The sequence below is a fragment of the Natrix helvetica genome (assembly GCF_964273705.1).
Source record: "Natrix helvetica genome assembly, chromosome: 4".
Taxonomy (NCBI): Eukaryota; Metazoa; Chordata; class Lepidosauria; order Squamata; family Natricidae; genus Natrix; species Natrix helvetica.
In genome coordinates, this window is record NC_138550.1 from 145772234 (window position 1) to 145798855 (window position 26622).

The 26622-nt window shown below is 38.3% G+C and overlaps 1 protein-coding gene across 2 annotated transcripts; it reads right to left on the reverse strand.

Annotated features, from left to right (window-relative positions):
* Positions 1–542: 542 nt before the first annotated feature.
* Positions 543–24524, reverse strand: YWHAZ (tyrosine 3-monooxygenase/tryptophan 5-monooxygenase activation protein zeta). 2 transcript variants are annotated; one of them, XM_081951034.1, is made up of 6 exons: positions 24366–24524; positions 21674–21977; positions 10083–10206; positions 2026–2189; positions 1845–1940; positions 543–1585 (listed from the first exon to the last, which is right to left on the reverse strand). In XM_081951034.1, the coding sequence occupies exons 2-6, from the start codon at positions 21965–21967 to the stop codon at positions 1526–1528; spliced, it is 738 nt and encodes a 245-aa protein (XP_081807160.1). In that variant the 5' UTR covers positions 21968–21977; positions 24366–24524; the 3' UTR covers positions 543–1525. The 2 variants fall into 2 exon arrangements, with proteins under 2 accessions (XP_081807160.1, XP_081807161.1); XM_081951035.1 differs by lacking the exon at positions 24366–24524 and adding an exon at positions 23898–24030.
* Positions 24525–26622: the final 2098 nt, after the last annotated feature.

The window sequence follows — 26622 nt, forward strand, 5'->3', positions numbered from 1 at the left end:
ATAAAGGCAGCAAATAATGAAGGAAGAAGAAACCAACTCTTTTTGGCCGCACCAATTAAGAAAGCTATCTCAGGTTCAAGCCTGCCTTAATGATGGAATGAATGTGTCTTTTGAAATAATTCACAACTTTGCAAATCTAGCAGAGAATAAAAAAGGTCACAAAATACAACAACTATCTATTTTCTACAAGCAAAGGCTTGGCACATGATTTACTAAACATGTTTTTAAGATCATTACAAAAATGATCTTAAAAATTTTAATAATTAAAAATAGTTTAATAATTAGGGGCTAAGTTCAGTAGCTGCAATTTGTAGGGTTTACATGCATTAACCACTACCTAATATTTCGCTCTCAAGTGTCTTTGGTAACTTCCAAGCAGATCAGCCTCACAAAACTATGGAAGATTATGTTACAACTTTTCAGGTTCTGAATACAGACAACTTCAGAATTAGCTTAATCTAGCACTGCAGACAGTACAATGGAAGATATCTTCAACAGGAGTTGAGATGTACAGGAAAGCTACTGAGAAAATAGTTGAAAAGTCCATTCATAAAACTTTTATTCCACTTACATCAACTTAATACACATGTTCTTAACAGTTATGTTTAGATTGTTCATGAAAATTTTCAGGAGACATTAAACAAAGCTAGCCATCATCTCAAGATTTCCCTGTTAACTATTTTTACAGCACATGCATGTTAGGCAAAGTATCAAAAAAAATCACAAAAGCAAAACCCTAAAAAAGTTAAATACATGGGTTTGTTTTACTGCTGTGCTCGATATACAGTGTAATTATGGATATCAAGCATTTCATTTTTTACTGCATCTTTACTTGTACATTTGTTCTTAGGTTGCCTAAACCATTTAAATACAAATAAATTGTGTAGCAAAAATAATGAAAGCAACAGCAGATAACTTTACAAGTAAATGGAATGTGAACCGTTTCTGCCCTTCTTTAGAGAAAGTTCATTTGGTTAGCAAGCCACTTTAAGGAACATCTTTCAGCTTTAATCGAAGATGTACTCTTGGATTGTAGATTCCACAGATTCACATGATTGACATGTAATATCCATGGGACATTAATTTTTCTTTGCTGTGCATTCCAACATTGAAGTACCCACATTCACTACACCTATGTGGTTGCAACCATCATCCCTTTTTTTTAACCACTGTGACAGACCAATATGCAAGCAGTTTTTCATTGCTCAACATAGGAAGTTGTTTAACATTGGCTTTTGTGGGAAACCACAAAGTACCAAGAGTACTATGCCAAACATGTAAAACTTTTATAAAAATTCCACATCCCTATATTGGCCACCTTGGATGAAACAAAAGTTCCCCAAATGTTAACTGGCTCTATTCCCCTAATATTAAACATAAACCACATGGGAAATATAGAAATCCAAATAGAAGTAACATAAACCTGTCATAAATCGTAAACAAAAACTATTTGTGGGACAGCATGGATGACAAATGGTCTACTGTGTAAATTTTAGAATGAGGCAGACAAAAATTGGAAGGCTGGTTAATTCTCCCCTCCTTCTCCTGCTTCAGCTTCATCTCCTTGGGTATCTGATGTCCACAACTGTTTAAAAAAATGCAGACACGTGTTACTCTTTAATGTTTTAGTTGTATAAAGCGTTCAGCAGGATTATCTCCTAGAAAGCTATGCTTTAAGAAAAAAGACCCTTTCAAGAGTTAAAACAGATAAGTAAAATAAATCCATGCCACATTTTTTTTACTAAATTAGACTTCAGTTTTTATTAACAATAGCTATTAGATAACTTAGCATTAAGATATTTATCCTTACTTGTATAAAGTATTTAAAATGTCCAAGTACTTACTGTCAAATTGTCTCTCAGTAACTGCATTATTAGTGTGCTGTCTTTGTATGACTCTTCACTTAACGTATCAAGTTCAGCAATGGCTTCATCAAAAGCCTATGGTTAAAAAAAAAGTACATCTGTACATGCAAAACCTGTTAAAAATAGCAAATGCAATGTAATAGTTAGATTATCAACTCACAGTCTTCGCAAGGGAACAAGCTTTCTCCGGTGAGTTCAGGATCTCATAATAGAACACAGAGAAATTTAAAGCCAGTCCTAATCTGATAGGATGTGTTGGTTGCATCTCTTTTTTGCTGATTTCAAAAGCTTCTTGGTATGCTTGTTGTGACTGCTCCACTATCCCTGAAAAAACAGAGTAAACATCACATTAGCAATTTTATTTGGAGTTCAAAAGCACAAATATAGATTAAATTTATCCATCTCACACACACACACATACAAGATCGTTTTGTTTCAGAAAGTGATTATTTTTAAAATATATGCAATATTTACAGGCATATGCTATTCCATGCAGCTTTTTATATTGTTAAATTTATATAATCTAGATAAAATTAATATATTTACATTTAATATACTTTAATTACGTATATATTACTATATATTAATATATAGATTAAAATCTTAAAAAGGAGAACCTGAAAAATGTGGCCTTCTCAAGTTTGTTACTTTTATAGATTCTTTGTATGCCAGAAAAATCTACCAGCTACCCAACTATCTGAAGATACTATCAAAAATAATAGCATTTTAGACTAAAGAATACAAAGAATCTTGCTCCACCAATTTCTTGTTTATACTAAGTGGTTTTTTTACCATCACAGCATTTTTCAAGTGATACATTACATTTAAATATAGAAACCTCAATTCCGTTGTATTTTTAAAATGAAATTTAAAGTTAAAACAACCTATAAAGAAAAAAACTCCAAGTTTTAAAAAGGGTATAAAACTGGTCAGCAAATAGATTTAATTATCTAATTTTACTTACTGGCCTGTTAATGCTTTGGCACTCTTTTGAAATCTAAAGATAGGCACCTGGATGGAATACATCACATCATATATAGACAGAGGGTTAGAAGAGCCTTTTTTAATTGTAATATTTTGGGATCAAACATTTTTTTATATTTTTATCCTGTCCCCCCACCCCAATATATAACTCAAGCCGGTGAATATAGCCAATAATACTTTCTCCTCCCATTTTCCTCACAACAACACCACTGAGGAGCTGAGGAAGAGTGATAAAAGAAGTGAGGCAAATGCTATAGAGAATAATTATACTAATTTTTTTAAAAATGACCTTGTGGCACAACCAGTATGGAATGAATGATCTAGATCAGAACATCTATTTTTAAAACAATGACAGGCACAACTTACTTCAGGCTTCCTGAGCTTGATGCCCTTCAGACTGTTGGATTACAATTCCCAGCCAACAAAAAATACAACAATAAAGGTCTTGTTCTAAATAGGCAGCAAATGGTTAAGAACTGTAATTTTAGGCTGCCAACTTCCAACAGTCAAACATATGTAGAGTGAAGCATACCTATTTGGAGTAACTGTCTTACTAATATTCAGAATAAATGGTTTGCTAATCATACTAAGGAGCAACTATATTTTCATTTTATTATGGTTTCAAGTTGCATCCAAGAAAAAAATTGCTTTGCATTCTATAACCTGAGAGCAGGGTAGAAGAAGAAGGCCTTTTCCTGAATAGAAGATAAAGAGGCATCATGGACTTTAGGGCTTAGCCATGTTTATACAGAAATGAATAGCTGCTCACACAATCAGATCCAAATATTTAAAACTGAAAAAACAACCATTTGAATTGTAGTTATGGCACCATATAATTCCACTACAGTACTATACAGTACAGAACTGTTAACTAGCACATTTTGCACAAAGTGAAATTTCATGACTCTCCAAATCTGTTGTAATTGATTGCCCAGGTTAACATTTGTGAACTCTCCATCTCCAGAAACAAAAGAAATTGATAGGAAGAAATTCAAATGGTCTTAATTCTTTCCATGCTTCCCGTGCAACATGAGGAAATCGTGTATAAAACCAGGAACCATGTTCACATTCTTTGTTACTCAGTACCCTGTGTGAGGGGTATGGTTCTACCTGTGCTATTAATCTGAATACTCCTCAATGAATTGAAAACATCAAACCAGGTAGTTCTCAACTTACAACCACAATTGGGACTGGAATTTTGCTCACCGAGCAAAGCAGTCACTAAGCAAGACACCACATGATTGCTTTGCTCCATACTGCAATCTCAATTCTCCCAGCTGTGGTTGTTAAGTGGAAGGCCGTGAAAAAAGCTGCGTGTTGGAGTGTCAGACCTGGAAGCCATCTTTACCTTTGGGACTTCAGGCCTGCCACATTTTCTACTCTGGGAAAATGAGAGGGGGATTATACAGAGTGTGGGTGATATATAGTTAAAATAACATTCGTTCTCAGAAAGTCAAGGCCGTCTTGTCCTGCAGCTGCAATGAGGTGACTGGGGAGTTTCGGATGGTGCCTGATTGGATTCTGTTACGGACATGTGTGTGCTGGGCAGGGACCTGAACTTTCACTTGGGTGGGGAAAACCTGGAAACTTCCATATTTGGGTTTTCCCAGATGTTTCAATATAACATCTATAATAAAATGGAACTTTGAGGAAACTCAAACCTCAGAGTTTTCTTTCGTTGGGGGGGGGGTGTTACTTGGAACTCTGAAATGGAGGGCAGGCAGCTCCCCTCTGTGCACTGGAGAAACAAGGTGGTAATTGTGAAGATCCCCACTTCATCTCTCCTGCCCAGCACACAACTTCCTCTCCCCTCCATGTGGAAGGGAATTCATGCACGGGGCAGGAGATACGAGCTTCATTTCTGCAGCCTGATGAAGATTCCCCTTCCCCCCATGCAGAGGGGAAATCCTTTGGCAAGCAATAGCGTGCAACCTTCCTTGCCAGGTTCCTCATTGACTTTCTGGGGAAGCTGGCAGAAAAGATTACAAATGACAATTGCAGGATCGCAGGGCAATTGGCAACCTGTTATAAATGTGAACAGGTTGCCAAGCACTCAGATCATGATCACTTGACCATAGGAAGGGGGGGGGGGAACCACAATGTTTCATGATAATCCAGGAGTGCCTGATGGATCATCAAGCACCTTTTCCAAGCCGCCATAACTCAAAAAGTCATTAAGTGATTGGTCGTAAGTCAATTATTACCTGTATTGTTTCAATACATTCACCATCAGCACTTTGATCCTCCTAGATTTTCAACAGGAAAACCACTTTCCTGTCCATTATGCATGTGTGGAGTACAATATGGGTATACAGGTAGTCCTCGACTTACAAAACAGTTCATTTAGTGACTGTTCAAAGTTACAACAGCACTGAAAAAAATGACTTATAACCATTTTTCACAATTGCAACCTTTGAAGCATCCTCACGGTCATGTGATCAAAATTCAGATGCTTGGCAACTGGTTCATACTTATGACCGTTTCTATGTCCCAAGGTCATTTCATCCCCCCTTTCAATCTTTTGACAAGCAAAGCCAATGGGGAAGCCAGATTCACTTAACAACCAGGTTACCTTCAAATGTTTTCTTTGAAGACATTTTGCTTCTCATTCTAGAAGCAAAACACCCTTAAAGAAAAACCAGAAAGGCCAGTTGCCTCTTGAAAAAGCACCTTTGGGACAACCATGACCTGGATGACTGAGACTCTCCATAGGCAACCAGGTTACTAACTTATCAACTCCAGTGATTCACTTAACAACTATAGCAAGGTAGGTCATAAAATGTTGGATTCAATTGTGATGGTAAGTCAAAGACTATCTGTAATTGGGCTGGGGCTTTTCTAGGACATAGGAGTCATTTGCTATACAGCTCCTAGCATTTTTGTAAATATAGCAGTTACTTCCTTTCTGGATAGCCACAGAAACATGAAGCATCACAAATACTGTTCAGTTCTATCAGAAATATTATTTTAAAATGTTTGTTTCAAGGTGCATCCCTCTACCCAGATAACAAACAAAAGTTAAGTGCAGATTACAGTGGTTGGTTACTCTGTGGCAACTTTTTGGGTAGTGCCCTCAACATTCTAAATGTGATCACTGGTCCAGAGCCATTCCTTTACTCTCTATGTGCAAATCTCACATAGAGCCCTGGTTAGATACCCCTTTTACTTGGACTTGCCTTCTTCTGCATCTATAAGATCTTCCAGTCTCTGAAACCTATCTGGCACAAGAAGATCGGCTACATTCATCACAGCAAGGTATCACAGTGGGAAACAGAACCTGTTACCTTGCCATTTGTCATGTAGCTTCCAAAATCTCCAGTGATGCAATTCAAAACTGATAAAAACTGATGATTTGGCCAAAATTTGTATTAAGGAGATTTATCTCCTTATACTGTTATTCACTCTACCAGTATTTAGGACAGAACTGGAAAGTGATACAGAAATACAGCAAGGTCCAACAATCATTAGTTATTCTTGCTCAATAATCTGAAAAAGAAATCGTACTAAAAACTTTCTGAAAGCCATATTTCCATCCCTGGGGAACAGATTTTGGTCTCTCCTACGTAAGTTCTGAGGCAATTATCTCAGGAAGCTCTAATTGTCTATGCATTTATCAATAAAGACTACTCACTTGCATAATTATTTGTTTCACTTTTTTTTACAAAAGTTTTGGTAAACATACTCTAGATTAGGAGTGTCAAACTCAGGGTCAGGCCTGGAAGGCATCTTTTACATTGGCCTTTCAAGCCTGCCACATTTTCTACTGTGGGAAAATGGGAGGGGGAGATTGTATGGAGTATGGGTTATATGTAGTCAAAACAAAATTCCTTTCTTAAGAAGCCAAGGACAACTTGCCCTGTACTTCCCTTGCAGCTGGATGGGTGTGCTTGAGAAACATCTCCAGTTGGGAACAGGGTCTGATTGGGCCATGTGACGGACTTGTGGGTGTTGGGCAGAGTCTTGAACTTTCAACTGGGTGGGGAAAACCTGGAAGCTTTCAGATCCGGGTTTTCCCAGATGTGCCAATATGACATCTCTAATAAAAAGGAACTTTGAGGAAACTCAAGCTTCGGAGTCTTCTTTAGTTGGGGATGTTACTTGGAACCCTGACACTCAAGGCCCTGGGGCCAGATCCGCCCCTCGGGGTGCTAAGATCTGGCCTGTGGGGAAACAGGAAAGGACTGGCCCGTGGTGCCTCTGCCAGCAAAAACGGAGCTTGGGAGAGCCTCACGCTTGAAAGTCACCCAGGATTTGTAACTTTGTGCTGGCTACCCCACTGACTTTGCTTGTTGGAAGCTGGTAGGAAGTCACAGTCACATGAGGTCCTTGCTTAGCAGCGGCAATGGGACTGCCGGTATTCTGTTGCTAAGTGATGCAGGCACATGATGTCGTGCTTTATGACTGCATTGCTTAAGCCTTGGAAATTCTGGTTCCAATTACTGTATCTAAGCAAGGATTATGACCATAACAATGGCTTTGGAAAACGTCACTTATGACTTGTATTTGCTTTGGTTTGGTTTATCAGTTTTCTGATAGAAATTGGCCATCCATTAAATATCCCGAATCAATGTTTAAGGTTATGAAAAGACACATACACAGATACACATGAATTCGATATTAGTAGATATATTATAGTAATACAGCAATTGAACAAAGTACATTTAAATTTAGGTAATTATTTCTTGTGACAAGAGAAGAATCAGATCTGCCTATAATTTCTATCTTTCTTTTTGAGATAGAGAGATACACATAGTTACATACAGATTTTCCATCATGTCTAATTGGCAGCACGTGAAGTCAATAATAGTTTGCAGTGGCAAGAACAGGAAATAAAAGTTTTCATTGCCCGATATGAACAGAAGATGAAAGCAGAGGCAGTACTTCATAGATTTGTGCCCTGTCTCCCCCAAAGGTCCAGATTTATTTTCTTTCTAAACAATTTTATTCACTCAGCTAGGACTTGCACTCCCATCCTTATGTCTACAAAATATGAGAGAGCAGGAATGCTATGAATCACCAATAATTTGCCTACCATGTTTTCCCGAAAATAAGACAGGGCCTTATTTTCTTTTGACCCCCAAAATAAGAGATTGGCCTTATTTTCAGGGAGGTCTTATTATTTTTGAGGTGCAGGAGGCGGCGAGTGCGGTCACCTCATGGCTGCTGCTGTGCTGCAATATTTTCAAGGAGGGCTTATTTTCTGGGGAGGGATTATTTTAGCACATGTGCTCAAAATCCTAATTGGGCTAATTATCCAAGGGGGGGGGTTACTTTTGGGGAAACAGGGTAGTATATGATATAGATAATCCTATTTCCAAATTCCACCTTAAGCTAGAAATTTCTTCTTAGCCTTTTGTTCAAAAAGATGAGCAAAAAGAGAAATCTTTGGGGAGGCTTTGCTTATGCATTTTGTATTAATTAGCAATATGTAAAATGGAGAAATTGATTTCCCGAATGTTCCATTTTCTCTTTCAGAATGTTTTGATCCAAGCATATGGGGGTGATTCATAACATTTGTAGATGTATATTTTGCAATAGGAAGTAATTTATAGTATTTTGGACAATCTGACCCTGCAAGATAAAATTTAAATGCATGAACCATACCAGAATGCTTGGATTGGCCTGTTCTACAGAAGAAATGGAATATCGGCGGGGGGAGGAGGGGGAGAGGAGGAGGGAATAATGTTCCAGAAACAAATAGCATAGTGTTACTTAGAACTGTGCAACACTTGTATTTGAAGGCAAAAAGGGTTAGTGTCTACTGCTTAAACCAAAGATACCTTCTCTTGTAGGATAGCTATGTCATCCTGGAGAAATATTTTGTTTCAGGAATATCATGTAGCTAGTAAAAGTATGCCACCAAACGTTCTGAAACCTTTAAATGCAAATCATTGTATGTGATAATTAGTTATCAGGACGAAGGTACCACCTTGTACCTGAACTTGATTTCAGCAAAAAGAATACCCTCAGTGGCTAAGGAAGACTATCAGAAACACCTTTGAGTAGACCTTTGAAAAAGTATCGATTCTCCAGATCTGATTGTCTGACATATCACTTTCCTTCTCTTTCTAGAAATACTACTGAAGAGGTGGCTGTTCTATTTTCAAACCCCACCCCCACCCCATAAAGTTTCTCAGTACTAGCGCACTTTAATTTTAACTATATTTGCAAAACAAATCCTTCTTTTCAACATTTTCTTCTACATTTATACCTTTAACTCTCATTTAGAAGAAGAAATGGTCTTGGCGGTATATTTCTTCCAAATACCTTCCAACGCCTACCAGTTCATCCCAACTTCAAACAAATATAAGGTCTGAAAATTTTGCCTTCTCAAGTAATTGAAGAGAAAAGCAGGAAATAATTTTGTGTCTCTGTTTTAATCTCAACCTTTTCTGGCTTCCATCACAATGCCTCTGAACTGACTCAGTTTTCTCTGGCTTCCATCTGTCATCCCTCCCCTCCCCCTTCTGAACAGTTATTTTTCATTCTTCTCTTATTTTGCTACCCCACCATTTCAAAAGTTCTGGATTAGAAACCAGCCACATTTTCTCATTGACAAAATTGTCTGATCACATTTGATAGATCTTCCCAAGTTCTTAGTGAACACATCTCAAGCCACAAGAAAGAAACAACCCAGATCTGTAGCCTTTCCAGCTTAAACTACATGCCCAACATCTGAATTTCAGATATAATCAGCAGCTGCCATAATTTTAATAAGGTATTTGATAATATTAAAAACATTAAATGGTATCTATTTTCATCCAGGTACCAAAAGTCCTTCTATTATATCACCTTATGAAATGTACCTCATCATCTACCTTAAAAAACACATATTGGAAAACAATATATATCTTTTGTATATGTATAAAGAATACAGTTAGACAACAGTGAGAGAGGACTATGAAGATGTTGCCTAAATATATCGCCTTGCAACAATTAATTGTATGCATTCATGTTATCAATAAGAACATGTTTAAATCTGTAACCTTGAGCAACTGGTATCTTCACTTACATATGCTGGGTATTGTATTCCAATGTTTCCAAGAAACCAGTTTGGGGCATATTACCATAAAGCAACATTCCATTGCTGCAAAATTCAGGTATATGTTGCCATTGCTGAAAACATTTAAAATATTTCCTTTACTGACTTATAACAACAGCCTCACCAACAGTTATTATTCTACTAAATATGAATCTACGAAAATACAATTCTAAAAATGTAACACACTGTACCTTTCTTGTCATCACCAGCAGCAACCTCAGCCAAGTAACGGTAGTAGTCCCCTTTCATTTTCAAATAGAAAACTTTGCTTTCTGCTTGGGAAGCATTAGGAATCAAAAACTTTTCCAACAGAGACTGCAATTAAGAAAAAAATTAGTCAGAAGGGTTTACATACAGGGAACTTTTAGTATATTATCAACTATTAAAATTGGCTAAACTCTTATAAAAGTTTTTTTTTATTAGTGCTAAAGAAAATTAAGCTACTATATTATATACTGTACTAAGAAATAAATTTAAAATGTCTATCTTTTTAAAACTAGCTCATCTCAATATGCATACTGATATTTAGCATATGTGGCCCCAAATAAAATAGAATCAAACTCATTTGGCTCCATTTGCTTTTGAAAGTTACAGAAAGTAAATAGTTATAGAACATTCAATAGCTCTATGTGTGTAGCATGTCACTGTTCTAAAAAGGCATAATGTTTAATATAAAGTGAATGACTGACGTTTATACAAAGCATTTAAGTACATAGCATTTAAGTTTATACAAAGCATTTAAGCATTGCTAGTCTTTTAGTACATTTAGTACATTGTCAATTTCAATTACTTACTATTCTCCATATTTAGATAGATTTTCATAACTTTCAAAACACCCCAATAACCTAATTAGTACTCTTACTTTAGAAACTTTATATGCAATCATTCATTCAGAGATTTTAATAAAAACAACTTAGAAAAAATGCATAAAGTTGTATGTGCACATGCATGCATGTTTGGATACCTCATTCTGTGTTTCTCACCTTGAGTAACTTATGAAATGATAACTGTGAGATTTTGAAAAAATCAAATAAATAAGCAAATAAACAACCCACTTACTGATTCCATTAGTAAAAGAAACTATCTGAAAATGAACCTGTCCGGCTTTTATAATAATGGTTTTAACCTAAGGCTGTTGTTCAATTCAACTAGAGAAGAAGATCTCTGGCTGCTAAACCTACAATTTGGTTTGCCTATATGGCCAAATCATTGAACCAGTTGAGATTCTAACAGAAAAACAGCTCCCATGTGACCACTGTAAGGTTACATATCAATAAATTAAGATCAAAAAATTCAATAGTAATGAATATATTGATGAAAAAATCTCCCAACTTAACAGTTATTACAACTCCATGTCATAATACGACTACTACTACAACTAATAATAATAATAGACCAACTATTTTTATTTATTTCTGCATTATTTTTACAAATAAATCAAGTTTGTGCACATATCCAACACAATTTCCTATTTTTCCCACAACAACAACTGAGTCAGGTGGGATGGACTGAAAAAGAGTGAGTGACTGGCGAGGTCACCCAGCTGGCTTTCATGGATAAAGCGAGACTTAAACTCAGTCTCTCACATTGTAGCTTGATGCATTAACGACTAGACCAAACTGGATCAAATCAACATACAGTGGGGCAAAAAAGTAATTTAGTCAGCCACCAATTGTGCAAGTTCTCCCACTTAAAAAGATGAGAGAGGCCTGTAATTAGCATCATAGGTAGACCTCAACTATGAGAGACAAAATGAGAAAACAAATCCAGACAATCACATTGGCTGATTTGGAAAGAATTTATTTGCAAATTATGGTGGAAAATAAGTATTTGGTCAATAGCAAAAGTTCATCTCAATATTTTGTTATATATCCTTTGTTGGCAATGACAGAGGTCAAACGTTTCCTGTAAGTCTTCACAAGCTTTGCACATGTTGGCCCATTCCTCCATGCAGATCTCCTCTAGAGCAGTGATGTTTTGGGGCTGTCGCTGGGCAACACGGACTTTCAACTCCCTCCAAAGGTTTTCTGTGGGGTTGAGATCTGGAGACTGGCTAGGCCACTCCAGTACCTTGAAATGCTTCTTACAAAGCCACTCCTTCGTTCCCCGGGCAGTATGTTTGGGATCATTGTCATGTTGAAAGACCCAGCCACGTTTCATCTTCAATGCCCTTGCTGACGGAAGGAGGTTTGTACTAAAAATCTCACGATACATGGCCCCATTCATTCTGTCCTGTACACGTATCAGTCGTCCTGGTCCCTTTGCAGAGAAACAGCCCCAAAGCATGATGTTGCCACCCCCATGCTTCACAGTAGGTATGGTGTTCTTTGGATGCAACTCAGCATTCTCTCTCGTCCAAACACGATGAATTGTGTTTCTATCAAACAGCTCTAGTTTGGTTTCATCTGACCATATGACATTCTCCCAATCCTCTTCTGGATCATCCAAATGCTCTCTAGCAAACTTCAGAAGGGCCCGGACATGTACTGGCTTAAGCAGGGAGACACGTCTGGCACTGCAGGATCTGAGTCCCTGGCGGCGTAGTGTGTTACTGATGGTAGCCTTTTTTACGTTGGTCCCAGCTCTCTGCAGGTCATTCACTAGGTCCCCCCGTGTGGTCCTGGGATTTTTGCTCACCGTTCTTGTGATCATTTTGACCCCACGGGGTGAGATCCCCCCAGATCGAGGAAGATTATCAGTCATCTTGTATGTCTTCCATTTTCTAATTATTGCTCCCACAGTTGATTTGTTCACACCAAGCTGCTTGCCTATTGCAGATTCAGTCTTCCCAGCCTGGTGCAGGTCTACAATTTTGTTTCTGGTGTCTTTCGACAGCTCTTTGGTCTTCATCGTAGTGGAGTTTGGAGTGTGACTGTTTGTGGTTGTGGATAGGTGTCTTTTATACTGATAACAAGTTCAAACAGGTGCCATTGATACAGGTAATAAGTGCAGGACAGAGGAGCCTCTTAAAGAAGAAGGTACAGGTCTGTTAGAGCCAGAAATCTTGCTTGTTTGTAGGTGACCAAATACTTATTTTCCATCATAATTTGCAAATAAATTATTTCCAAATCAGCCAATGTGATTGGATTTGTTTTCTCATTTTGTCTCTCATAGTTGAAGTCTACCTATGATGCCAATTACAGGCCTCTCTCATCTTTTTAAGTGGGAGAACTTGCACAATTGGTGGCTGACCAAATACTTTTGCCCCACTGTATATCAAAACTATATAGGTTTTGTCTTAAACAAATAAACAAGCTACTATATATTCCTCCAGATGTTTAGCATTAAAACAGAAGAAATTTTACACTAATCCTGGTCAGCAATAAAGTAATGAATTAAACATTTTCAATACCAATGACAGAATAACATCATACTGTACTTCCAAAAGTCTATCACTGAACTACAGATTGCAAAAATTATGTATAACTAAATAAAATTTTAATTGATATACTGGATGTCCACTGAAACTGGGAAGTTACTCTTAGTAGCTGTTGCAAAAGTTTCCAAATCATTTGGAGTGTACACTCGCAAAAATATTGCAACAGAAGGAGCCTCAGTAAAGGTTCTACCCAAATTGTGCTAGCAAAATAGAAAAACGATACAATGACTAACAGATAGGAAGAGGTCAATCTGCATTCCAATACAAAAAAGAGACTTAATAGTATGTGAACTATTGCACAATGTACTTAATATTACATGCTAGCCAAATAATGCTTAGGATCATCCACTACAGATTAGAGCCCAGAGTGGAAAAAGAGATGCCAGATGTTCAAACTGGCTTTAGAAAAAGGCCAAGAAACACAACACATTATTGATGATGCACACTGGATAATTGAGAAAGGCAAATACAAAAAAAAATGGTATTGTCATTTTGTACTTTATTGATAATAGAAAGGTATTTGATTCTGTGAACCATTTATTTATTTATATTTATTTATTTTATTTATTTATTTCTTAGATTTTTAGACCGCCCCTCTCCCAAAAAGGGACTCGGGGCGGTGTACAGTCAATAATAAAAACATTCATAATAATTAAATACATTTAAACTACATTTAAGATACATTTGGAGGGGGAAACCATGTCAAGCTGCGGAACGTGCTGAGAAAAATGGGAACCCCAGAATATCCTATTGTTCTCTTCTGAAACCTAGCCAGAACATGGAGAAATGGGATGACTCCAGATTGCCAAAGGAGTAATGCAAAGCTCATAGTCTCCCTTATTTATTTAACCTACCTGCTGAATATATATTAAGGGAAGGTAGACTGGAAGAAGTTGAATGTTTTTAAACTGGAGGAAGAAACATCAATAGCCTATACAGATGATACTATTCTTGATAGCTGAAAATGCAAAGAATCACAAACTTGTGTAAGAAAAGTCAAGCAGTGCAGTTAAAAACATGGAGCTAAAATTAAATACAAAGATCAAGTCTCAGAAGTGGCAATAAAGGTACTGAAGTGGTGGATAGCTTCTGCCTGTCAGGATCAACCATAAACACTAAAACAAAACAACCAAACAACTAAGAAATAAACCAGAGTAGCACTTCATAGAGCAACTATGAAGGTCTTGGAAAAAATATTCAACTGCCTTGATGGAACTATACTTGGAAATAGCAGATGGGTGTAAGCAAATGTATACCTTGTGACATTTTGTGGAAGCAGAAACTGGACTTTGAATAAACAGATTAGGAAGAATATTGATGTTTATGAACTTTGGTATCGGAAAAGACTGCTGAAAATACTGTGAACAGCCAAGAAAATAAGCAAATGGATCATTGAACAAATCACCCCAGAGTTCTCACTCAAGCCACAAATGACTAGGCTCAAATTTCCCTACTTTGTCCAAAGTATGTGAAGACCTAGCTCTCTGGAAAAGACTCTAACACTGGGAAAGGAGAAATGAAAGAAAAGTTGACTAGGAACAAGGTAAATACACTCAGCTACTCTTGAAAGACCCAGTTAGGAACAGATTGTTATGGGGTAAACAGAATCAACAATAATCTGATGGCACCTGATTAATAGTTACTTTCAATAGTGTAACAAAAAATGAATGCCACATGAGTTCATTTTGGCATCTTCTTTCAAAATAATAAGTGAAGGGGGGAGGGTATATAGACCTTTATACAGTAAATAAAATAGACCTTTATACAGTAAATAAAAGTTCTGGAGGCTGCAAATTTAAAGATAAATGACCAGAAATTTCATACAAAGAATAAGACTGGTAAAGAATAGCTGTTGCTTTCTATTCATCTTCTGTATAAAAATGAAGACACTGGCAGAGAAGATAAATTTCTATTCCACAATCATCTTGAAGCCTCAATAGGTTAGCAATGTTTTTTTAAAAAAATAGTCTAATAACTTTAATATTTAAGAAAATAATGTTATTTAAGAACTTAAACTGACTAGCATTTCTTAGAGGAGAGAATAATTTGAAGGCAAGTTTTTTAATAAAGTGAATTTATTAATTCTATTAATATGTTTAAGCTTTATAACATATTATCTGATCCCAGCAGAAAAAAGTGTTACTTAGCAGCTTGACAAACAGGCAGTTCTGTATCAGTTTTAAAGAAGGAAGGACGTGTAAAAGAAGTGTTATTAGAATCTGGTTCATGTGTCTGAAAGAAAAGGAGCAGCTAGCATGGATACTGATAGAGCTAAGCTGGAAGAAAGGGGATAAGTTCAGCTTTCTTCTGAACACCAAGATCTGTTGTCTGTATCTGTAAAAGCAACTCTATGCACTTTCCAACTACAGAATCAAAACTCTTGAAATTGTAATGAACAATGATCAACTCAAACATAAATATATCAGCACTAATTATTAGTGAACAGCACTTCTTGCAGTTTGATGCCACTGTAAAAAAATGCCTCTATGCCCAACATTCTCTATCTAATCATAAGAAACTACACTCCAGGAAAAATTATGTCTGGCAGCAAAATTATCAAATAACATGTGACTGATATCAGAAGATAGGCTTAAGATACAGAAGGATCTTGACAAACTTGAACATTGGACAATATCTAATAAAATGAAATACAATGGTGAAAAGAGTAAGCTTCTACATTTAGGCAAAACAAAATGCACAGGTACAGTATAGGTGGTACCTTGCTCAACAGTAGTAACTGTGAAAGGGATCTTGGAGTCCTAGTGGACAACCATTTAAATATGAGCCAGCAGTGTGCAGCAGCTGCCAAAAAAAGTCAACACAGTTCTAGGCTGCATAAACAGAGGGATAGAATCAAAATCACGTAGAGTGTTAATACCACTTTATAATGCCTTGGTAAGGCCACACTTGGAATACTGCATTCAGTTTTGGTCGCCACGATGTAGAAAAGATGTGGAGACTCTAGAAAGAGTGCAGAGAAGAGCAACAAAGATGATTAGGGGACTGGAAACTAAAACATGAAGAACGGTTGCAGGAACTGGGTATGTCTAGTTTAATAGAAAGAAGGAGTAGGGGAGACATGATAGCAGTGTTCCAATATCTCAGGGGTTGCCACAAAGAAGAGGGAGCCAAACTATTCTCCAAGGCACCTGAGGGTAGAACAAGAAACAATGGGTGGAAACTAATCAAGGAGAGAAGCAACTTAGAACTGAGGAGAAACTTCCTGACAGTTAGAACAATTAATCAGTGGAACAGCTTGCCTCCGGAAGTTGTGAATGCTCCAACACTGGAAATCTTTAAGATGATGTTGGATAGCCATTTGTCTGAAACGGTATAGGGTTTCCTGCCTAAGCAGGGGGTTGGACTAGAAGACCTCCAAGGTCCCTTCCAACTCTGCTGTTGTATTGTATTGTATTGATGTGAGAAAAAGCAGGTGATGGAATTGCAGCTGTGTGCTCATCTAACTCTTCCACTGCCCATAATCTTCCCTTTACCACATATTTTTCACCAAGCCTCTTTCCCTCCTGCCCGTTTTTATGGGAAAACATGTACTTGGAATCTAGCTATGGCATAAATCCAAATGATAAATAACATTTTATCCCTATTCTCTCTTCCATGTGCATATTTGAAATCTCTTTTGCCACCAAATGTTCATTTGTTCACTATGGCACCTTCACATAAATTTATGGATGAGATGCTTATGGTACTAAGAGAGCTTTGATTGAAAGCCACTTTCTTACAAATAATATGAAATATAGGGAAAGGATGTCATTCACTATTGCAAGTAAGCCATGAAATTTGTGACTGTAGTTCAAGAATCTTGTACCATTCTCTTTGATGCTGGCAATATTAACATGTTTCTAAATTTTATATTTTTTAATTCCAATGTTATTTTTAACATATTAAACTATATTTTCATACAGTGAAGAAATGTCTTCCCTATTACTGTATAATTATTAATATGCTCTTCTTTCAATAATTATATGTTTCAATACCTTTCCCAAAAGTTGGTACACAGCATATTAGTTTACAAATCAACTATTATATGGTCACTAAATAAATAAATCATGAAATGGCACATCATTAGCTAATACATTGGTTGTCCTGCCCAACCCATGTCTAAACCCCTAGCATACTGAAAATTCTTGAACAATTAAGAATATATTCTCAATGATAGAATAGCACTTATTACTTTTAGCACTTTACAGTATATAGTGTTATGGCTACTATAAGCTTGCAGCTTTGTCCACGTATTTATCAAACCCCAAAATGCAACAACTCTGGCTGAAATGCTTGCTGTCGCCACACATTTTTCTTTCCTGAAATCACACTATTTTCTCAAAAACCAATCTGAGCCACAGAAGGCAGAATATGTAGGCAGAGGTGCATAACACTTCAGAATCACATGTAGTTAAGTAGAAATACATTTTCTATAGTTACAATATTGATATAGTTTCTTATTTAAATAAATCAAGAACAAAAAACAGAATAACATAAATTAGATAATTTAGTTTTTAAATACAATTATATCAAATAACTTATTAAATGTCTGATTATATGTATTTATATTATACAATATGATATAGTTTGACTTTAGAGATTTTATTCAGAACTGAGTTCCTAGTCCTACCACTACTAAACTGACCTATTATATAATTATATTGCAGGTTTGGATTTTCCCCCTCCCCCCTCAGGCAAGTAAACTGTAGATGACGAAGAATTTTGTTCCAATAAATTAACCTTCTATTTAAGATTCTTTGCTGGCTTATTATGATGAAGGAAGAAACCAATTTTTGAGTATTCAGTTTTTCATATGCAGATGCTGATAATGAGCATTAAAATCAACTGGGATTTCAGTAATTATACTACTGATGAATTGCACTATTAATGTTCTACTTCCCTTTTGATGAAATATTTCACTTGTCCCAAAGAAATGTGACTCACTAAGAGCAATGCAGTCATAGGTAAGAGTGAACAGTCCCCTCTATATTGCTCTTTCTAAATACATCAAGGCAACTGTAAACTTTATATTACTTAAATCAATTCTTCAGTTTTATTCCATTGGAATATTCTGGAGGACTTACACCTAATCAATTAGCATTACTGATTTTTGATGGAAAATTAGAGATGAAAGAGTACATTAACTTTAGGGAACAACTTGAAAATCTTAAGGGTTCTGAAATATGTCCATTCTGACAAATGCATTTGTTTTAAAAGTGTGACATCTTGCAACTTCCTAAGCATTAGTGTTATTAATTTCCAACTCAATGAAACTGGAATGAGGGACAAATCTCCATATGCACTTGCAGGTTACTGAGGTTTCTAGAATTTTGAAAATGTTTTCTTCACAGAACCAGTTCTTGAAGTCAAAGTGTATCCCCAATCCTGCTAATAATATACTTTTAAGGCTGTGTTTAACCTTTGGGAAGAAATTCATTCCAGTATAAGGATGCAGTTTTTTATGATGGTAAAGTTAGCCTCACAGTATATCTCAACTGCCACCCCACTAGCTGAATTTATTACTGATTAAGACTATTATTTTCTTGGTCATAACAATGCTTCTCCGTTGATAACTACATGAAAAACACATTTATAAATTAGCAACTACTATACAGTGATTCCACTGGGGTATTTCTTCCACCTTTCATTTATTTGCACTTACTAAAAATGAAATTACCACTACATGTAATAAAAACCTTTGGCAAAATATCCTTTTTGTTTATCATTTAATAATTTTTTGTCTGGAATTCACTTCAAACAAATCATGATTCAATATTATGATTGCTGTAAAGTAGACTTGTCAATCTTTGTGACATTATAAATAGTATGCAGAAATTATAGTTTAATAAAATAATGGATTGAAAAACTTAGTTGATGAGTGACAATTACTTCAGTTGATACTGACAACTTCACTAGTTTATTTGCAAAATTTTAGAATTTTTGCTCTCTGTATAAAGAAAAGAAAGTAACCAATGGTAGTGTGAACAGAGATCTTTTTGTTTATCTTTTTGTGTAGAATGTTATCTGATATAGTTTAATTAGATGAGATGATAATTTTGAAATCTAGATCTAAATGCTTGGAAAAAATGTAAATGAAGCCATTCAATGAAATTGCCTAATAATTCCAGGTTTAAAAACAAGGTACCTCAAATTTAAACATACACAGATGCACACGCAGAGTAACTCTCAACGATTCTGGAAGGTTTACAAAATATAAAATGGACTTTTTATTCATCAGCTAAAATATTAAAAATGCTTTTATTTAAACATTTCCCAAATCCACAATCAGTAACTATTAGCATTAACCACAAATGGACAAAATTATAGTTGTTTTTATAATTTTCAGATGTTTTTCATCAAGAAAAATTAAAAACTCCATGTTGTAAGAAAGAAAGGGAGAGGAAAAGAAAATATAAAAGATTGACAATATTCAACCAAAGAATTGAGTGATCAGTGTTTTAGGATGTCTTATTTTCTATTTAACAGGTTTTAGAAAAGCAAGTTTTATCAGAAACCTTTCTGCACTATATTTGTCACTGATTGTGCTGCCAGAATGATGGAAATTGAAGTCAAAGCAGCTAGAAGGCTTCAGACTAATCCCTGGTTTCTAGCCATTCCCAAAACCAAATATGCCAAATGGAATTAAATATATTCAATCGTCAAAACCCTTCACGGTATTGTTTAGCATTTTATAAGTATGACCAGAAATCCATGAAATTTGCTCTGAAATCACAAATCAATTACATCACTAACGAGGGGGCAAATCATTCAGTCTTAATTATTCTTCTCTGTGCCAAGAAATAAACATTACAGCTATATTGGAACTGTATGGAACTATTGATTGGGAGCTAATGCACTTAGTTATACTTTTGCCTAAACTTAGCCAAGGCAAAATTTGTGGTCACCAGGATCTTAACCTTCCTTTCAGCACAGACCTATGTATTTCACTTGAAGCAAAGGCTTCCAGATGGGCAAAATAGTAGCAAGACAAAGTCAGAAAAAGACAAATTGAGTTACAAATAATTGAGTAATTGAGCAAGATTCAATGTCAGTATTGTTTTCAGGTGTCTACGAATAGTTTGTGCTACATCCCTGCCAGGTACTATACAGTATTTTCTAACACTAAAAAAACCCCACATCCCTCCCTTGTTATGACTTTATAATCCCTTAATTTGAGGCAATGTTGGGGCGAATGGATGGAGTATCTTCCAACACTATTATATTAAATTTCAGCAATAAATCTCATGCTGTTTAGGGCTGGAATAGAATAGTGATCCCATTGAAAAGAATCTCCATATAAAATAAGGGATGAACCATAAAATATTTTCCCCTGTCTATTTTATGTTTTCATATGTGATTCTAAAAAAATTATAGTTTACAACCTTGAACACAAAGAGGGCAAAACATATTACAGAGAAGGCAATTCTTTAAATTCAGTTACAGCTCACATGTCAGAATAAAGTCAGATGGGAAAGGAAAGGTCTGAATTTGTCATCATATATTCCCTGTGTGCTGTAACAGGCTAAGATGCTATTTCATTTAAGTTCTATCTCTCATGTGATTATCACTCTTATTTCCTCTAGGCTTTTATATGAAGAAAAACCAAGGTAAATGAATGACCTTCAAATTAATATGCTTAAAATATGGCTTTTGGACATACTTAAACAATATATTAAGATATATATTAATTATGCTAAAATGATTGATTCAATGCATTAAAGGAAAGTTGTTACTGAAATATATCGAATGTTAAATATTTTACTTTTTTCATGTTAACCCAAAATAAATTTCTAGTTTATCAAAAAATAAGACTTTAAAAAAAGCACATTTGGTATTGCAAGTTTTTTTAAATTCATACAATCATGTTTAAGATCCAATTGTGCAGTTCTAGAAAACTTGCTTGGATCTTACAATCTAAAGTAGACTGTTGCTGCTTTCTCTTTCCCCTGTTTAAAAGTGCTCTATAGGGGTGAGTCATTGCTAGCATTACATCATCTTATTTAGGGAGGGGCCTGATTTCTGTAGTGAAAATTACAACTTCTCATACAAAGCATATATCCTCTAGGTTACACAGGTAATAGATAAGATAGCTTATAAAAGTAAATTGAAATATTTTACTTTCCCAAAGTACTAACTGATCAAGCATTTTCCATTTATCTTTAGTGAAATGTAAATTATTTGAACACTGACACTGTCAGCAAGACTTAACATGTTACTGCAATATCTAAATAACATGATAAATTTCCAGGTATAAGATTCTACTCTCTATTCTACTCTCTGATTTTCTACAGATTTATACACTACAACAGATTTATAAGAATTTTTTTTAAAAAAACCACATTTAAACATGTTGGAGTTTGCCCACTCTTAAATGTTAAGAAAAAAATTAAAATGAATTCTTACCAACACATCATTACAGATGTCTCTTAGTTCAGTCTCAATTTTCTCTCTGTATTCTCGAGCCATTTGCTGCTTTTTCTCGGCACCTTCTGTCTTTTGTTCAATACTTGAGACAACTCTCCAAGATGACCTTCTTGCTCCTACAACATTTTTGTAAGCGACAGAGAGAAGATTCCTCTCCTCATTGGATAATTCTGCTCCTTGCTCAGTCACAGACTTCATGCAGGCTGCCATATCATCATATCTCTCAGCCTGCTCGGCCAGTTTGGCCTTCTGTACCAGCTCGTTTTTATCCATGCTGATCTCTCTACAGAATGAAAAATATCAAAATATTATCCAATATCTATCAAACAAAAGCATTTGGCATTGAGTGTCTCTTAGCAAGGGCATGGACAGATTGTTTAGGCGCCAATCATGAAAAACACATGTGACTGAATTTGATTAATCCAAGAAGAGTATAAGATTGCAAACTGAATTCCTATAATTTTGTCAAAACAAGAAGAAAATGTATTTGTTTTCTATTCAGTAAGTATATAGAAATAATTTGGATCTCTGCAATTTTATAAGATCTCCAAACAAGGAATGCAAAGCATTCCCTTGAAAGCTTCAACCTTCTATCCCTAGATGATCCTGACTCTTTATTTCAAGCAGCTTTGCTATTTTGAGACATCCATTTTAAAAGTTTGCAATGTTAGGAATTTCAGAGGACAAAGTCAATTCTTTTTCAAATGAAACTCAAGTTGCAGACAGTATCAGCTGCTTTACATTCTTATCACCCTTATACACAATTAATAACATTTTGATAATTTATCATTAAATTTAAAAAGCATTAAATGTAACTACTATATAGCTACATCAAACAGATTCCAAACTATATGTTAAGATTATAATAGGAAGCTATTATATTGGACAAAACTCGGGTCTATTTAAATATCCTAGAATGAAGATGGAGTGCTATAATCTTTGACCTACACTAACAGTGTTGCTCTGGTTCGAAAAACTTGTGATTGTAATCTATCACAATCTTGGTATTTCAAAAAATCGTTATAATGTCTGTAATTGTCTGATCTACAATAAAATTTAATGCGAGAGAATTCTAAAACAGGAAAATAATATTTAAAATTCAAGTGGCTCCGTGCCTCAGGGCTGGATGGTCCTTCTGCTTTTTAAGTGAAAGGGAACAAGTTGTGTGTGTGAGGTGGGGAGCTGGGGGGGGGGGAGAGTAAAAACGGAGCAATTCCCTGTATAACAGACTGTATAAAATGGTGCTGCTCGTGTGGCCGCGGGTAGGTTGCTACACTGGCACAGCTCGGAAGGAGACCGAACGGCGAAGCTAAGCGCACACAAAACCTCCGAATCCGACCGAGATGTGGGCGAGGAGGAAGAGGACAAGATAAGCCAGGCCAGACTTCGGTCGCTCGCTCCTCCCTGCGCCGCAACCGCCCGCCCGGCTCTCAAGACGTGAAGCGCCTTGTCTGGGCTCTTTGTCATGGCGGATTCGTGTCAGAGCCCAGCCCACTTCTGTGCACGTTAATTCCCCCTCACCTCCGCCCCGCGCCGGGAGGGAGATGCAGCATCTCCGCCCCTGCAAACCGAAGAAAAGGGGAAGCCCAGGCGGCGCCTAACAGCGGGAGGACGAGGAGACACGCCCGCCCACCTGCCTTCCTGCCCCGCTCCTTCCCTGCCCTGCGGCGCCATCCCGCCCCGAGGGGGCCTCTGGTACCGCCGCGATGAGCCGCTACCAGCCCACCACCTTCCTCTGGCGCTCCTTCTCCCCCGCCCGGAGAGGAGGCGGCGGCGGAGGCTGCTCCTTTCACGGCGGCCCCGCGGATCTTTTTATGCGGCGGCGAGCCGCGGATCGCACCGGTTGGATGCGCCTCTTCCCCGCGGGAGGCCACACCCTAGAAGCCACCCTGCAGTCACTCCGGGTCGGGAAGGAGAAGCCCACCCTCCCCCCGCCTCCCGAGGGAAGAGATGCGGGGAGGAATAGAGAAGCCACCCGACTCCCCAACATGGCGCCCTCACAGGGCACTCCTCGTTTTACGCCTTCCGCCGCCCTCATGGAGAGGTTGCTCGACAGTCTCTCCCCCTCCTCCCCCTGGCACCGGGTGGGGGGGAAAAAAGGGGGGAGCCGGAATGGGCGAAGGGAAGCGAGGGACGGAGGGGGCCGCAGCTCCTTCCCAACGCCGACCCCCCGCCCGCCTGCCCACTCCAACGCGATAATCACCCCAGCGCTCCGGATGCGTGGAGAAAGGGGCACCGCCCCACGGCTTCACCTGCCACCGCCTAGCTCCGGCCAGAGGGCTCCCTCCCAAAGCCGCGCTACTTCCTCCCGCTCCCCACAAGGGGAGGCGCGGGAGGCTGCCCAGGCAGGTGGGGCCGGCCGCACCTGTGCGAGGGCTGAAGGAGAGGAGGCTCTTGCCGCCGCCAGAGAATGAATGGCTCTTTCCCCAGCAAGGCCGCTCGGACGAGTCAGCCCAGCGGAGGGCCGGGAGCCGCCGCCCTTCTGCCCCAGGAAGAATGGGGCCGGCGAGCCACCGCCTTGCCCTCGTCTTCCCCTTTCCTCCCTTGCGGTCTCCTGTGCCCACTCGGCGGCTCCCGCTGCTGCTGCTGCCCCACCTACGGTTTCCGCAGCAAGAAAGGAGGGAGATCGCCAGGCAAAGACGGCTAAAGAGCGTCCCGTCTAGGCCGTTACCTGCGAGGTTGAGGGGTACCGGAGTCTCTAGGCGGGTGGACCGGCGCCGACTGTGCCTATATCGGAGCTCGCTCCGCTGCAGCCTCGCTCTCGCTCTCTCAGCGCCACACACAAGGTCTCCGCCAATCACCGCGTCGCAACGCACGGGCAACACAGAGCCATGACGTCAAACGGCACCATGGCAACCGCGCGCGGGCACGCGCCTGCGCCTACACTTTCCATCTCTCGCTCTCTCCTCCGACCCACCCCGCGGTTTTCACTCCCTTCGCTTCTTCGTCCCCTGCCAATGCCATGACTGCTCTAATGTAACCGCCGCCGGCGCGCGCTCGTTCGCGCGGCGTATCGGCCACGCCTTAACCCTGCTTGTTACGCCGTCCCGACCACGGGGGGGGGAGGGGGGAGGCGCGCGCGGGCGCGCTCCAGATTCCACCTTCCTCCCTCTCAGTCTACCGCAGAGCGTGTTCGCACGCGCATGCGAGAGGGCCGCGCCTCTTCCCGGCGCAGCCGGCAGGTCAGCTTCTGAGCGGGTTGGAGAAGGGCAGCGGGGCTCCTTCTCTTGTCTTTTTTTCCCCGGACCCGTAATCTCTACGTTACCGCCTTTGTCCATTCCTTATATGTTGACAGTGGAGGCAAAGTGGGGGCCTCGCGCCGGGAGGCGGCAGAAACGCCCGACGCCTCCTTTTCCCCTCAGACGCGCGCGTGGCCACCGCTCGACTCTTTTTCCGGGTTTCCAGTCTTGGAGGCCTTGAGCCAAGTCTCAGTCATTCAAGGCCACAGAGGAAGTTCTCTCGGGTCCCCTTTTCAGTGGTTTGCTATACTTGTTATATGTGTGGAAGGACAGCGGGGTAAAAAAAATACATATATGTACGGGCCTAGCGGGAGGCTCAGGCCCAACGCTGCGATCCGGTTTACTTTTTTTAAAATTAAGCTGTGTGGAGCCATCTTGGGAAAATGTACCGATCCCAGCACAGTATAGTGACCAAATACAAAAGGTGACCTTGGCCGCCTTCACTTGTTTTTTCAGTCTTTTATGATGTGCTGGGATATGAATTAGACCCAAAGGGTTTGGTATTCGTTGATGTGTATCTGAACATTAAAGTTCCAGTTTAAACTGCAGCATTCTGAAGAAATTACTAAAGTGCACTTTTTATGTTATTTTTGTGATAGAAAAAGAAAGGAAATAAGGCTTTTGAATTGCATAAGTAGAAATACTGTATATTTGAGAAGCAATCCACATTTACACTCCACAAATCTAAAGTATAATTCATGCTCCCATGTAAATGATTAAAATGTGTATAATGCACTGTGTTTTTTTTGTTAATGACCTCAGGATTTTAAAATGTTGAAGTGCTGTAAATAGTAAAGATCTTAACTAAAAATAGACAGAAGTACAAATTAAAACGTTGATTTTAACAAAAGAATACCTGAAGTAGGTTTAATATTACAGCTTCCCAAATGGATTCTTGTACACTTGTTATCAAGTTGTCAGAAAGGTCTGTCAAAAATGCCATAAAGCCTTGAAAGCAGATATTTGTTATCCCCTAACTTTAATTTAATGACAAAAGAGCAAGCAAGACATAGCTGGGTTAACCAAAAATTTTAAAATACTACATATAAAGGCCCCTCATTGAAAAACCTGTCACACATAATATGGTATCAGGATAGTCATTTGAAATGACATTAAACTAGATATGTGGATTTATAAAGGTGTTCATATCTCTTAATGTGTACAGCAAGTATTCCCAACTTGACCCTGTCAATTTGTTGGAATTCAATTCCCAGAATTCCTAGCCAATGCAACCAACATGCCTGAAGACATGAGTCTAAACCGCGGGTGAAACTCGATCACGTGATGTCATGTTATGTGATATGTCACAACGGTTTTTGCCCTTGCAGAGCTGGGGTGGGGATGGCTTGCGCATGATGCATCTGGCTCGCGGCCTGCCAGTTTGACACCCCTAAACTCTAAACTCTCTTGTAGAAACAAATCTCACGATCATTTCATTCCTACATTCAGCCGGCACCAAGGTACTTTGAATATTTTAGTTTTCAAACATGTCAATATTTGGTTTCCATTTCAGTCCTGGACAACTTTTTAAAGTAAAAAACATTGATTTAATAGATTGCCAAAAAATTGAGAGAGGGATTTGGGGAATTTCAAGCCTGGCATTGTATTTCTTATTCCACAAAGATAGTGTTAAAATGATATTTGCTTAAAAGTTTTTAGAAAGCACTCTTATTTGCTGCTCATTTGCCC

What these genes read in the sequence shown, in the direction of transcription:
- YWHAZ (XM_081951034.1), bottom strand. Translation starts at nt 21,967, where the DNA reads ATGGATAAAAACGAGCTGGTACAGAAGGCCAAACTGGCCGAGCAGGCT. An exon ending in TGCTGGTGATGACAAGAAAG is followed by an intron (nt 2,190 to 10,082) that starts GTACAGTGTGTT and finishes CTGTTTTTTCAG; the next exon opens with GGATAGTGGAGCAGTCACAA. An exon ending in TACTGAGAGACAATTTGACA is followed by an intron (nt 1,586 to 1,844) that starts GTAAGTACTTGG and finishes TTTTTTAAACAG; the next exon opens with TTGTGGACATCAGATACCCA.